The 14,983-nt window shown below is 49.3% G+C and overlaps 2 protein-coding genes across 9 annotated transcripts in view; one reads left to right on the top strand and one right to left on the bottom strand.

The window, feature by feature from the left end:
* ZSWIM8 (zinc finger SWIM-type containing 8) overlaps positions 1–7,644 on the top strand; it is a 56,691-nt gene extending 49,047 nt beyond the window's left edge. Inside the window, exons 24-27 of one of the 3 annotated variants that reach the window (XR_011726730.1) lie at positions 668–787; positions 1,291–1,469; positions 2,365–2,934; positions 3,514–7,644. Coding sequence is in view for 2 of the 3 variants with exons in the window: in XM_071748193.1 (XP_071604294.1) it covers positions 668–787; positions 1,291–1,469; positions 2,365–2,568 (503 nt within the window). In the remaining variant the exon portion in view is untranslated. Of the gene's footprint in view, positions 1–667; positions 788–1,290; positions 1,470–2,364; positions 3,476–3,513 lie in introns of those variants that run through there. The other 2 variants (XM_071748193.1, XM_071748194.1) reach the window with 2 other exon arrangements.
* Positions 7,645–11,587: 3,943 nt separating this feature from the next.
* NDST2 (N-deacetylase and N-sulfotransferase 2) overlaps positions 11,588–14,983 on the bottom strand; it is a 111,885-nt gene continuing 108,489 nt past the window's right edge. For 5 of the 6 annotated variants that reach the window (XM_071748198.1, XM_071748200.1, XM_071748199.1 and 2 more), the window contains 3 exons: positions 14,401–14,510; positions 13,419–13,521; positions 11,588–13,258 (listed from right to left, as the gene is read on the bottom strand). In XM_071748198.1, the coding sequence (XP_071604299.1) occupies positions 13,133–13,258; positions 13,419–13,521; positions 14,401–14,510 (339 nt within the window). In that variant the 3' untranslated portion in view covers positions 11,588–13,132. The remainder of the gene's footprint in view (positions 13,259–13,418; positions 13,522–14,400; positions 14,511–14,983) is intronic. The other variant, XM_071748204.1, reaches the window with a different exon arrangement.

Genomic DNA, 14,983 nt, shown 5'->3' on the forward strand with positions numbered 1-14,983 from the left:
GTCCTGGGGGGTTCTGATTGACCTTAGATTGCAGTGAGCTACTTCTACAGAGTCATAGTTTGACCCAGTGGATATTTGGAGGGTCAGAAGGAAGCCTCTGAGGTAAGCAAAGGCAGCAAACAAGGAGAAACAGCAGGGAAAGGGAAAAAAGGCTGTCTGTGGGCTGCTTTTGTTGAAAGCTGGAGAAGCACTTAGCCAGAAGGGGGTAGAGGTGTCACTGGAAACATCCCAGTGGGAAGCTCTCGGCCACCAAAGGCATCTGATAGCCTGAATTAACAGCTGATTTGGGGAGCTGCTTAGCTGCAAAATATAAAGCAAACACATTGAAGACATCTTCTGTGGAGCAGCCATTTGGGGTTACCTGCTTGGCCCTGCTGTGGGTGGATGCTGGTGGGGTGTCTGTCTGCAGCTGTAGTGAGGTGTGGTGGCTGTGCAGGTCACCCAGCTTGCAATAAGCAGATCTGGAATGTTCTCCAGGTGCCTCCTCTGGGGACAGGCTCCAGGATGGGCCTTTTTGTGTCATTCTGGACTCTTTGCAGCTGGGGAATTTTCTGCTGCTGGCAGGGCAGGGCAGGCCAGGCAGGTTGTGTTGGCAGTGAGTGAAGTGCTGGATTCAAGTCCCCCAGGGCAGAAGTTGTGCTTGACTCTGGCTGCCCCTTTCTCACAGGGATGCTGGCTCTGGAGATGCTTGGCCGAAGAGCTCACAACGACCACCCCAACAACTTCTCCCGCAGCCCACCCTACACAGAGGATGTAAAATGGCTCCTGGGGTTAGCTGCCAAGTTAGGTAAGGCTCAGAGCAGTGCTTCAGCAGAAATCCACCTGCTGGGCTTTGGACCGTGGTGGGAAAAAGCTCTCTCAAGAGTGGAACTTCCAAGACTGGGTGGCCCTGGCATCTGATCCCATTTCTGAGAACTTTTTCTGAGATCCCTGCTGCTCTTTCATCCAGGCAGTTGGCACATTTTGGGGTTCTGGAGGCATGCTGTTGGATTGTGAGGCACTGGGCTGGACAGGGCTCCAAGCTTGCATCTCTTCCACTCTGTAACAACTTTTTCTTTTCCCTTTCCACTACCTTGTAGGTACTTCTCTTTCTTACATATATTTACACCATCCTCCCTAAGACCCAAGTGCTGGGGCTGCACTTGTCCCCATGAGTTTGCCATCCTGCCTTCCCCAAGCCTGCTGGAAGGTTCATTACACTGAGAAGCTGCTCCAAATCCAGGGAATTCCTCCATTTCTTGCCTCTCTCTCACCTTTACACTCTTCTTCTGCCCTCTCCCTCCTCTGCAGGTGTAAATTATGTCCATCAGTTCTGTGTTGGTGCAGCCAAGGGAGTGCTGAGCCCTTTTGTGCTCCAGGAGATCATCATGGAAGCTCTCCAGAGGCTCAACCCTGCCCATGTCCACAACCACCTGAGGACCCCAGCCTTCCATCAGCTGGTGCAGAGGTGCCAGCAGGCCTACCTGCAGGTAAGGGGGGCCTGGCTTCTTGCCTGTTGCAGCTGCCAGGCCCTTTTCTTCCTTCTTTTTTTCTTTCCTGGTTGTCTGGTGGCACTGGTGGTCAAGTGGCTTGGTCAGGGGTCAGTAGACAGCTCAGGATTTATTTGAAACCAGGGCAGAGCTGCCAGTTCCTTAAAACAGTTGTGAACAGGACACCTCACATGGACCTTTTTCTCTTGAATAAGTGATCAAAAAGGTGATTCTGCTGACAAACTGTCCTGGTTGGACTAGCTGTCCTACCACCTGGGTGATGGCTTTGAGAATATAATTTGAAACTCTTTCTGGGCTAGGTTAGGGAAGTGGACTTGTCAAAAGCCACACCTGGGGTTTTCAGGTCTTGGTTGAGAAGCTGGTGGAAGCCACACTTGGAAGGCCTTGAGATGACTGTAGCAGCCTGGTGTAAGCCTCAGTCCTTCCATACCACTGAGCAGAAGAGATGCCCAGTGAGCTCCTGTCCCTCCTTTCTGCAGGGGGGTGGATCAGATGACCTTGAGAGGTCCCTTCCAACCCAGACTGTTCCGTGGTCCTGTGAACATGCAGGGCCCCTGGGTTAGGTGCAGGTGGGGCAGTGTCTTAGCTGGCTCTTCTGCACTCTGCTGTGGGTTGAGCTGGTGTTCCTGAAGGAGAGGACACCTGGTGATGCTGTGGGGTGTGTTTTGAGGGGCCCCTGTCCTTGGCCACGTTGGGGTGCAGGGTACAGCACTGCTGCCCTCTGAGCTTGGTCTCCTCTGAGTCCTGGGGACCTGGCATGGGGTAGCAGGTGATGTGATGGGTGGCCCTGGGACCCCTGGAGGCCTCCTGTGAGTGTCAGGGGTGGGAGGGTGCTGAGCAGGCACCTGAGGGCTCTTTCCCTCTCCCCCTGCAGTACATCCACCACAGACAGATCCACCTCACCCCTGCTGACTACGACGACTTCGTCAACGCCATCCGCAGCGCCAGGAGCGCCTTCTGCCTGACCCCCATGGGCATGATGCAGTTCAATGACATCCTCCAGAACCTCAAACGTAGCAAGCAGACAAAGGAGCTCTGGCAAAGGGTCTCTCTGGAAATGACCACCTTCTCCCCATGACAGCAGCTCCAGGAAGCTCCACGGACACACAAACCAACCCTTTGCCCTGTGTAGTTGTAGTTCCATTCACACCATCCTTCCTCCCGGTGTCTTTTTTTTTTTTTTTTTTTTTTTAATTTTATTTTATTTTAGTTTCAATTTGTTGAAAACCACTGAGCTGATGTATTTATACCATGACATTCCTCTCCAGCACTGCTGCGTGTCGGCGCTCTGCTTGGCTCACTCCTGCTCTTCTTCCCAGTGGGCTGCAGGCTTCAGAAGCATCAGGAAACGAGAAGGAGAAGCTGAGCTGGCTGCCCTGTGGTGTAGTCACTGCTTTGATTTTTCCCTGAGCCCCTGAAGGCTGTTGGGCAAGCAGTTTGCAGTGTGAGAATGCACGTGTTAGAGGGGTGGGGGATTTTGTCTTAAATATTTATTTTGGCATTTATAAATATGTAAACTTTGTGGGGTTTTCGTTTTTGGTTTTTGTTTTTTTTTTTTTTATGGGCTTCTCTTCCTCTACACACTGTCTCCTCTTGGGAGAGGTTGAGACTGCTGGGCACAGCCTGTGCTCCTTCCATTCCTTTTCAGCACCTCCTGCTGAAAGAAGCTTTGAGACTTGAGAAAGCCACCTCTGGGGCTTTCTGTGGCAGCTGCTGAGGGCAGAGGCTGGAGCTTGGGCAGTCAGAGCCTGGAGACTGCCCTGAGCTGCCTGGGGATTGTCCTGAGCTGCCCAGGGACTGCCAGGGTGCTTGGGCTCTGTCTCAGGAGTGTCCCTGACTGGGTGCTGCTGGCTCATAGGATGTTTTTTGATCCTGGTTGTTCCAAGTTGTACAATCGTTTCTTTTGGCCTGGGGTATTACTCTCCTGTACTCAGTTTCTTATCCCTTGTCTCTTCTCGTTTCCTGATTAAACACTCGTTTTCTTAGACTGACTCTTCTCTTCTCTCTGCTCTCATGTTGCCAGTCAGGTGTCAGTGGGAGCTCCTGGGAGCCCTGGTATTTTACTGTCCTACCCTGGGGAACAGCAGGACAGCACGAGGCAGGTAGCCAGAGCTTTTCCAGAAGCTGTGAGCCAAAGGTTTGTTGCCTGGTGCTGCTCTGGGAATGCCATGTCCCCTGCAGAGACCAAGGTATGTGCTGACTGGGGCATTGATGGGTGTCAGGGGAGGTGGTGGTAAGCCTGGGATGTTCTGCCTGCACTTCTGCCAGCCACCAGGTTCCCTTTCTGATTTTTTTTCTGGGATTTTTTTGTGGGAACGCAGAGCTTTTTTATTTCCAGATTATCCTGCTAGCAGTAGCCTTGGTGTCATTGCTAAAGGAGGGCATTGTTCTTCTCTCAGGCAGCCAGAGAGATGTTTGGTCAACTATGCAGGGCACCCAGTATGGGAATTAATTTTAGAAAGCTTTTTATGCCAAGGAAATGTAAAAGGCTGCTGCCATCTGTAAGCAGCTGAGCACATAAATTTCAAGGCTTGTAAAGTGGGGAGCCAGGTGATTGGTGGATGTTTAGGATCCAGTTTCTTGGCAGTAGTGTTTTGATCCTTACTTGGGTTTATCCAATGACAACGTGGAGCTTTCTGTTCCTCAAGCTAGAATTCTGTGCCTGTTTGTGTTTGGTATTTCCATGATACTCTTAAAAACAAACTCAGTTGTAGGCTTAGGGCAGACCAGCTGAACAGGCTCCTTGGAGTAGTGCACAGGCCAGGGAGCCTGACTGAAGTTCCTCTGTGCAGCAATATTTAAAGCTCTTGCAGCCCCTGGTATTCCCCCATAAGGTGTCTACTTACGTGGTACTTACAGATCCTGATGTGGGCAAGAATGTGTTAGGTTTTGTGGGTTTGAAACTAAACTCTGGGTTGATTATGAGCTGTCTTTTATTGGGCAGAACTCCTGGGAGTTGACAGGAGACTCCTGACAGGAGAGCACAGCACTGCAAGGCTTGGGTTCCTGAAGCAGTTTCTCTGCTCTCTGCTTTTGGTGTGTTGAGAACTGGGAAGGGGGTTTGGAGAAGAGTGAGAGTTTTCTAACAAAGTCTCATCTTTTACTTTCTACTGCTCATAGGAGAAAGGAGCATCTTCTAGAAGGAAAAAAGCAGAAGGGAAAGGAGCCAAAGAGCTGAGTGTGTTCAGTGTCAGGAGCATCAAGGATTCAGTCTGGGTAGGGCAATGAAATAAATGGCAGAGCCTCATTCCTGTTATCTGTTAGAAGAAAACACTTAGACCCTGGGTTTTGGGAGAATACTGCTTACTGGGAGCTTAAAATGGACTTCACCTGGAGGTCTTACTTGCTTTTCAGCCTCTGGAGCCTCCATAGAAGTTGTAAAAGAAAAGGAATTGCAAAGCCCTTTATCTTTCACTGAAAGCTGAAAACTTTTGAAGTCCTTACACAGAATACACAGCTTCCATATTACTGACTGTCAGAGTTGCAGAGCCCAGAGAGTGGACAAGCCAGGGAATCTCACCTCAGGCTGACAGCTCAGTGGGGTGAGGCACAGGTCAGTATTTAGAGAAATTTCTAGGCTTTTCTCTTGAAAAAAAAAATCATCTGAGTGAGCAGAGGGAAATGGGAACTGTGTGGAGGTGCTGCAGTCATTTATTCAGGGATTCTGGAACACACTTTCAGGCCTGGATCTCTGCATCTGTTAATCTGTTGTGCTAATACACCTGAGCAAGCCCAGGAGGAAGATGATGGTGTCTTCCTGGGAAGTTCTTGAGGCTTTTTCCCTTTGTAAGAGATGAGAAGAGCCCTGCTGGCCCCAGGAGTATGAATCTGTTAAAGCAGTAAAAATATTACTCTGTGCATTCTTCTTAGTTTGGAGAGGGGAAAACACTTAGGCTCAGAAATTCTGAAAAGACACTTTAGTAGAAAGCCTGTAAAAGAGCAGAGGTCCCAGCAACTCAAATTTCTTTTTTATTTTAAGTTAACCTTTTTCTTTTTAATAAGTTCTCCTGGTCTTTGCCCTAACCAGCAGCAGGTGAAGGGGCTGCAGCTCCTTTGGAGCTCTCCTGAGGTGTAAATGGTTTTACAGAGCTGAGAAGCCTTTTTCTGTGTTGGCTTCCAGCCCTTTTCTGGCTGAATTTAGGCATTCCTGATGGCTACAGGTGTGTGTCTGGATTTGCACAAGCACAGGTGTGAGGGGAGACCCTACATGGGTTATTGGCATGTTTGGTGAAGCCTAATTCCTTGCCTGTTCCTTGAAGGGAAGCTGAGTGAGAGCTTCAGGCTTCTTCCCTCTGTCCCTGACTTGCTTTCACTTGCCAGATTTGTTTCCTCTTGTGCCCCCCCAGGAACTGGACTTTGCCTTGTAGCTGTCAGTGTCTCAGGACATAAATAGCAGCTCCCTTTGGTGGGGAGCTGGAGAAGTCAGATCAGTACAGCTGGGAAGTGGCTGCAGGCTGGGATGCTGCACTTTGGTGTGTCTGAGGCTCAGCAGGTAAAAGCAGATGATGTTTCAGTGGGCCAGTGCCTTGGAACTGCTCCAGATTTACAGGCAACTCCTCAGAGATTCTGTCTGTGTCTCATTTTTTTATATATACACATCCATACAGTGGGGATCAGGAAATGTAAGGGAGAGGATGGGAGCAGGCAAAGCTCGGGCACTGTCAGTGAAAGGGCTTGGGGTTGTTTTTTTCCTCCCCTCCCTGAGGACATCAGTGGGGTGCTCTGTAGTGTCTCTTTGCACTCTTACCCTGCATCTGGGGCAGCAGCACTTACAGAACTTACATTTCTTGATCCCTGCACAGTTTCTGGGTCTTTAGGAGGGGGGAAATCAGTGTTGGTAGAAGACATGCCAGGATGGCATCTGGACCCTTGGGTGTTCCTGGCTCAGTGGAAAGAATTAGTGGGATTTCTTAATAAATAAAATAAAAGTTGTGGTCACTGCAAGCCTCCTTCCTTGGACCACATCTGCAGAGAGCCTTTTTTCTGTGTGAATCAGGTATGGCAAGCTCTGAGAGGGCCATCTCCCTTTGCACCTTTACAGCTCGTGAACAAGGTGAGTTGTTGTCACCTGATGAAGCAACAGGTACGGAGTTAGCTGAGAGGTTGTGCTTAATATTAATATTAATATTTATTTGAGAAGTGTATGCTTAATATTAATATTTATTTGAGAAGTGTAGCTTCCCTTCCCTGAGAACCCATTCAGAAGCTGCCTCCTGGGGAGCTGTTGAACCTGAACTGTATTTTTTTTTTTACTTTGGGTGGGTTTGGTTTTTATCAAGCTTAGCACTGTTGTATTTTGGGAGAGAATTCTGGCTTTTCCTTTGCCAGCTCATTTTGCCCTGGTTTGGGTCTCGCTGCACAGAGCATGGAGCAGCCTTGCAGCCCCTGGGGAAATGGAGGAACCCTTGGCATAGCCATGGAGTAAATCACCTCCTGGTCCAGCAGCTGCAGGGTGACAGAATTGTTTTCTCTAAAGCTGTATTTTTCTTCCCCTAAGAGGAGGGCAGGGTGTTAAAATCAGTTTTTTCCAGGATGCACCTGAGGGGAAGGGTGTGTGCCAGAAGAGAAGAGGTGCTCAGAGCCTGCTCCTGAGGCCTGGTCTGGTTGGGTTGGGTTTGGTTTGGTTTAGGAAAAAATAAAAAAAGCAGGTTGGGTCATGAGAACTTCCCATCATTTGTTGATGACCAGGACTGTCTGTGACTTGGCTTTTGAGCCCTCCTGATGAGCAGCTCTGAACTACAGAGTTTATTTGAAATATTTTGTTTTCTCTTCCTTCTTCTGATTTTTTGTTGCTGTCTCCATGGTAAGGGGACTGGGGCAGGTACAGAGCTGGGAATTGCAGTCAGCCAGAGCTTCTCTGACAAGAAGTTTGGGGTTTAAAAGGCAGCTCCAGGGGCCTTCTCCTCAAGATATTATTTTTGTAAGTCCTGAAATGGAATTTTCCAATTATTTGGCTTTGGAGGGGGTGTTGCTGTGACCAACCTGATTTGTGTTCCTCTAAGTGAGCTAAAGGTGAGTGGGGTCCCAGGGCAGAGGAGCACCCAGACATCTGAGAATGGATGGGGAGTTGGTACATGAAGATGAAAAGGGAAAGAAAGGAGTCTTGGAAGAAAACCACTCCTTAAAGCCAAAAATAAAATTATTGGTAATTGTTTCTATGTAGCTGTTGGGAGGAGTGGAGATGGGAGTGTTGGGAATACTTCTTGGTACCGTACCCAGACTGCACAATTTTTCTCAGGCCTGTGAGGAAATCTTACCAATGCTTTTTATTTTTATTTATTTTGTGAAATCCCCACAAGCCTTGAGGAGAGGAATGAACTGGAGATGGGGCTGGAAGGGCTGCAGAGCAGGTACCAGTGCTACACACACACACACACGTGTCCCCTACACACACACACACACACTTAGTGTCCCCTACACACACACACTTAATGCCCCCTTCACACACTCAGATGTGGTGTCCTCTACACACACACACACGTAGTGTCCCCTACACACACACACTTAAGTGTCCCCTAAGCACACACACACACACACACACACACACACACACACACACACACACACACACACACACACACACACACAGTGTCCCCTACACAGACACACTTAATGTCCTCTACACACACACACACTCAGACGTGGTGTCCCCTACACACACAAAGTGTCCCCTACACACACTTAGTGTCCCCTACAAACACACGCACACACACACACACACACACACACAGACGTGGTGTCCTCTACACACACACACACACACACATCTCCTACACACAAACACACTTAGTGTCCCCCCACACACACACACACTTAATGTCCCCTTCACACACTCAGATGTGGTGTCCTCTACACACACACACACACACACGTGTCCCCTACACACACGCACAGACTTAGTGTCCCCGACACACACACACATATACATAGTGTCCCTGACACACACACACACACACAGTGTCCTCTACACACACACTCTTAGTGTCCCCTACACACACTCAGACATGGTGTCCTCTACACGCACACACACAAGTGTCCCCTACACACACACGTAGTGTCCCCTACACAGACACACACACATAGTGTCCCCTATACACACACACACACGTAATGCCCTCTACACACACGCACACACACACTCAGACGTGGTGTCCCCTACACACACGCACACAGACAGACGTGGTGTCCTCTACACACACACACGTGTCTCCTACACACACACACACACTTAGTGTGTCCCCCACACACACACTTAATGTCCCCTTCACACACTCAGATGTGGTGTCCTCTACACACACACATATTGTCCCCTACACACACAGTTAGTGTTGCCTACACACACACACTGTGTCCCCTACACAGACACACTTAATGTCCTCTACACACACACACACACACACATAGTGTCCCCGACACACACACTTAATGTCCCCTTCACACACTCAGATGTGGTGTCCTCTACACACACACACACACACACACACACACACGTGCCCCCTACACACACGCACAGACTTAGTGTCCCCTACACACACACACACACACACATATACATAGTGTCCCTGACACACACACACGCACACACAGTGTCCTCTACACACACTCAGGCATGGTGTCCTCTACACACACACGCACGCACACACACACACAAAATGTCCCCTACACACACACACAGTGTCCCCTACACACACACACACACACACACACTTAATGTCCCCTACAAACACACACACTTAGACGTGGCGTCCTCTACACACACACACACAAAAACACACACGTAGTGTCCTCTACGCACACACACTTAGTGTCCCCTACACACACTCAGACGTGGTGTCCTCTACACACACACACACACACAGTGTCCCCTACACACACACGTAGTGTCCCCTACACAGACACACACGTAATGCCCTCTACACACACACACACACTCAGAAGTGGTGTCCCCTACACACACACACAAAGTGTCCCCTACACACACTTAGTGTCCCCTACACACACACACGCACACACACACACACAGATGTGGTGTCCTCTACACACACACACACACACACACACACTTAGTGTCCCCCCCACACACACACACTTAATGTCCCCTTCACACACTCAGATGTGGTGTCCTCTACACACACACACATACGTGTCCCCTACACACACGCACAGACTTAGTGTCCCCTACACACACACATATACAGTGTCCCCGACACACAAACACACACACACAAAATGTCCCCTACACACACACAGTGCCCCCTACACACACACACACTTAATGTCCCATACACACACACACACTCAGACGTGTCCTCTACACACACACACACACACACACACACTTAATGTCCCCTTCACACACTCAGACGTGGTGTCCTCTACACACACACACACACACAAACACGTGTCCCCTACACACACACACACACTTAATGTCCCCTACAGACACACACACTGAGACATGGTGTCCTCTACACACACACACACACACACACACACACACACACACACACACACACACAGTGCCCGCTACACACACACGTAGTGTCCCCTACACAAACACACACACTCAGACGTGTCCTCTACACACACACACACACTTAATGTCCCCTTCACACACTCAGATGTGGTGTCCCCTACACACACACACAAAGTGTCCCCTACACACACTTAGTGTCCCCTACAAACACACACACACACAGACGTGGTGTCCTCTACACACACACACACACACACACACACACACGTGTCTCCTACACACACACTTAATGTGTCCCCCCCACACACACACACTTAATGTCCCCTTCACACACTCAGATGTGGTGTCCTCTACACACACACACACACGTGTTCCCTACACACACACATATACAGTGTCCCCGACACACACACACACAGTGTCCTCTACACACACACTCTTAATGTCCCCTACACACACTCAGATGTGGTGTCCTCTACACACACAGTGTGTCGTCGTCCCCCCCCCCCTCCACACACACTTAATGTCCCCTACAAACACACACACTCAGACGTGGTGTCCTCTACGCGCACACACACAAACACACACACACACAGTGTCCCCTACACACACACGTAGTGTCCCCTACACAGACACACACACACACACACACATATACATAGTGTCCCCGACACACACACACTTAGTGTCCCCTACAAACACACACACACACACGGTGTCTCCTACACACACACACAGGTAGTGTCCCCTACACACACGCACACCCTGAGACGTGGTGTCCTCTACACACACACACATACATAGTGTCCGCTACACACACACAGACACACGTGTAGTGTGTGTGTCTGTGTGTCTTTGTGTAGTGGACACTACGTGTGTGTGTGTGTAGGAGATACTACGTGGGGGTGTGTGTGTAGGGGACACTACGTATGTTTGTGTGTGTAGGGGACACTATGAGTGTGTGTATGTGTGTGTCCCCAGGACACTGTGTGTGTGTTTGTGTGTGTGTAGAGGACACCGTGTGTGTGTCTAGGACACTCTGTGTGTGTGTAGGGGACACTATGTGTGAGTGTGTCTAGGACACTGTGTGTGTGTAGGGGACACCACGTCTGAGTGTGTGTGTGTGTCCCCAGGACACTATGTGTGTGTCTGTGTGTGTGTAGAGGACATTATGTGTGAGTGTGTGTCTAGGACACTCTGTGTGTGTGTAGGGGACACTACCTGTGTGTGTCCAGGACACTGTGTTTGTTTTTGTGTGTGTGTGTGTGTAGAGGACACCACGTGTATGTGTGTGTGTGTGTGTAGGGGACGCTAAGTGTGCGTGTGCATAGAGGACACTACATGTATGTATGTGTGTGTGTGTTTAGGATACTGTGTGTGTTTAGGGGACACTATGTGTGTGTTTAGAGGACACTACGTGTGTGTGTGTGTGTCTAGGACACTGTGTGTGTTTAGGGGACACTATGTGTGTGTGTAGAGGACACTACATATGTGTGTGTGTGTGTGTGTGTGTGTGTGTGTGTGTGTGTGTCCCCACCACAGCTGTGAGGCCTGCAGTGGTTCAGGGATGTTGTTACCAGCTCAGGCTCCGTGACATTACTGGAAATCACCACGAAGAAGCAAAATAAGTCTGACATTTATTGACCCCCCGTACTGCTACTTCTTGCCTTTACCCAGACACTTGTGCTCAGCTTCAGGAGCCAGGAATTTCTTCATTATCATTCAATGTGAATGATGCTGTACATGAATCCAGTGCAGGAAGTTGGGCTCTTCTCTCTAACAGGAGTGAGAGAGGGCTTTCCAGTCTTTCTGTCCTTTTTCTTTTTTTTTTGGCTGCACAAAATAACCCTTTCCAAGGGCACATGAAATAAAATACTATGTTGCAGACTATATATATACATTTACATACAATGGTAAATGCACCGTTCATCCCAAAATACACAAGACCTAAGGCTCAGCTGGGTTGAAGCAACTTCTCTCCCCTGGTAAGAGACTGGTGACAGCCGGGGCAGTGTCCATCACCTGTGTCCAGCTGGATCCTGCCCCTCTCCTCTGGACCTGCAGCCACCTCCCAGGAGCAGCTGTGCCTCTGAGGGGTGATGTGACCCACACAACTCCAGCAACACCCCACAGGGACACCCGGGATGGAGGGTGTCCTCACAGAGTGACTGCTGAGCAGCTGCAGGAGGAGGCAAAGCCCTTCTCCTTCCTGGACTTGAGTGCGTGCAGAATTAGGAACCCAGCCACCCCTTTTTGGATACAGCAAACCACTTCTAACTCTGAGCTTTCTCTTGAATTCTGAGGGATTTTTGTTCCTACCTGGTTTTTCTGCTGCTCTCCTTGGGCTGTTGGACTGCAGGGGGATTAAAACAAGTGGTAGTGGCCCTGGGGCTGTTGGGAGGAGAGTAATGCTGCCTTTTTTTTTTTTTTTTTTTTTTTTTTTCTTAAGCTACTCAGACACAGAGAACTGAATTGTCTGTTTTCAACTGGCTCAGCCTTCATTTTCAGTACCTGAGCTTTCCATGCCCCAGCTGCAGAGCTGCACTAACATGCCTCCAAAGTGCTCTAAGGGGACACACTGCTCTTTGCTTAGCTTTTGAAATGCCTTCAAGTCCCTGCAGAGAAATATCTGCCCTGTTGCCACATTTGCCAACCTTTTCCTAAGAGAACAAATTAATTCTGTGTCTGTCAGTACCTGCAGCTTGCCCTTACCTCTCACTGCTCATGACCACAGTCCCTGGACACCGTGCTCTTTCTCTGCAGCTCAGGAACTCACTTCTGAAGTCTTTTTACTTCTGGACTCGGGGTGACACGTGAGCCCTCCAGCTACTGCCTGTTTCATATACCAAGAAGAGTAAATTAAAGTGTTAACCATGCTTTCTCTCTCTCCCCTGCCACAAGCAGGGCAGGCACTCCAAAGCCTTCCTGTAAGTGACAGTCCAAGTGTAATGCACCATTAATACTCAAGAATGTGACTTGCAGCCTGCCCCAGGACAGTGCCAGAGGCAGGAGAGCTCTTCCTGGTGGTGTGGAAAGGCTCCACCTGCACATTCTCTGCTCCCGGTCCGGTGGTTTTGTGGCTTGCCAAGAGATGGCATCACAGCACACACTGGAGCCCCACACCTCCCCGTGGCCTGGGGACACGCTGGGGACACAGGAGGCCCTCTCAGCTCCAGCTGGAGTTCTGCAGTTCCTCTCGGAGCCAGGAGGGAAGGGGCTGCCCCAGCCTGTTGAGCAGCTTGGACAACTCGATGTTGTGCTCCCGGTAAAAGTCTCTCAGGAACAGCCGTGACTGCGTGGGAAACAGAGACCACGTTAGAGGGGGAGACACTGTCACCTCGACAGAGGGTTCTGAGGGCAGGGAGGCCACAGGTGGTGTGTGAAAATCCAGGCTGCTTTGCTGGGCTGCTTCTCCTTCTCCTGCCAACACACAACGAGACACCGTTACTCACCGAGGAGTCCATGTCCGGGTATTTTCTTCCTTTGCTCTTCCCCAGGCATTTTGTCTTCCCTCCATCCAGCAGCTGGCACCAAAAGCCTTTGGCTTCATCAAATCTGCAAAGGACATTTGTGGTTAAAAGCCAGGGCCCCGTGCCCAGTTAGTAGCAGCAAAGAATTAAGTAGCTCCACAGGTATTTCCTGCACCAGTGCTTTACAAATTGGGCTTGGGTTGTGTTTATTTGCAGCACTAGTGGTGTGGGGGGTTTAGCACTTGCCTACTTTGACAAGCAACCTGTGACAACCATGACTGTTTCAGCTTTATGCAAACTTCAGTGTTACAATTTTTGTTTGTTTAGCTTGGGGGTTAATAATCCATCTTTTAGTGTATGCAACTTGTTTTAGTTGCAAAGTATTAGAGAACTCCCTGACCATTTAGAGAGTCAGTGCTTCTCTTCTTGCTGTGCCACAGGCAGTGCTGGGAACCATATCTGGGTGTAGTTTGTCCTCAGACAGCCCTGGGCACCTGTCAAGTCCATGTCTTCTGTCTTAAGGGACTCAAAACTATGTGACATGTCCCCAATTTCCACCAGGTTAAAGATAGGAGCAGCCTGTCACACAGTTCTGATCATGCTTCCTCTATTTTCTGTCAGCTACAGGTACAACATTCAGCATTAACAAGTGCTGACTGTTCCAGCACCTTTCCTGAAATCACAAAGACCACATGGAAAACATGGTAATTACAGCTGTGAGCAACTTGGTGTTTCCCCACAAGGGTGCCAAAGAACACCCATTCCCCTTTAATTTCTGGAAAGGCCAAGCTCTGATTCCAGTCTTAGCACAGCACCTCATGTTACCTGAACCTCATTTTTAGGGTTTGGAAGCTTGGAAGCTTGGCAGGTCTTGTAGCCAGAGAGAAAAAGTGTTCTTCCAACTGAGTGGTTATTAGCATCACATTTGGCTAAGAAAGCACCCGACCAAAACCCATTTCCATACCTGAGGGCTTGGGTGTAGTTGAAGAGTGGTGTAACTCCCAAGAACTTCTGGATGTTGTCCATCACAGAGGCAGGGTTGTGTCTCAGCTCCTGCCCATCCACAATGAGAAGCTGTGAAAAGACAGCAGCCACCTGAGCCCCTGACAGCTCGTGCTGAACTGGACCCAGGGGATTCCTAGAGCTCAAAACTGCCCCTGGCCTTTGTCCAGATCAGCTCTGGATTCTTTTTAGATGTCAGCAGCCATTGTCCTAAGTATTCTTCTGTAACCAGTGAGTATTCCTGCCTGATCTGTATGACTGACACTAACAAACAACATTTGTGCTAAGCAATTACCTATTCCTAGGGACACAACAGAAAAGCAGTCATGTGAAGCCTGAGGAAGGCAGGAGACCTTGAGCCCTCATCATTTCAGAGACTAAATGGGCACCCTAAGAGTGACTGAGGATAACCCCAGCAGCAGGAAGGAGCTTGGGAAAAAAATATACTCTGACTCAGATTGTTAGAGACATTTAATAAAGAAATTCCTGGGAATTTATAGACAATAGTGGCCTATATTTTCTATTAATTGACATTTTATACACAA

The sequence above is a fragment of the Heliangelus exortis genome, chromosome 7, assembly GCF_036169615.1.
Source record: "Heliangelus exortis chromosome 7, bHelExo1.hap1, whole genome shotgun sequence".
Taxonomy (NCBI): Eukaryota; Metazoa; Chordata; class Aves; order Apodiformes; family Trochilidae; genus Heliangelus; species Heliangelus exortis.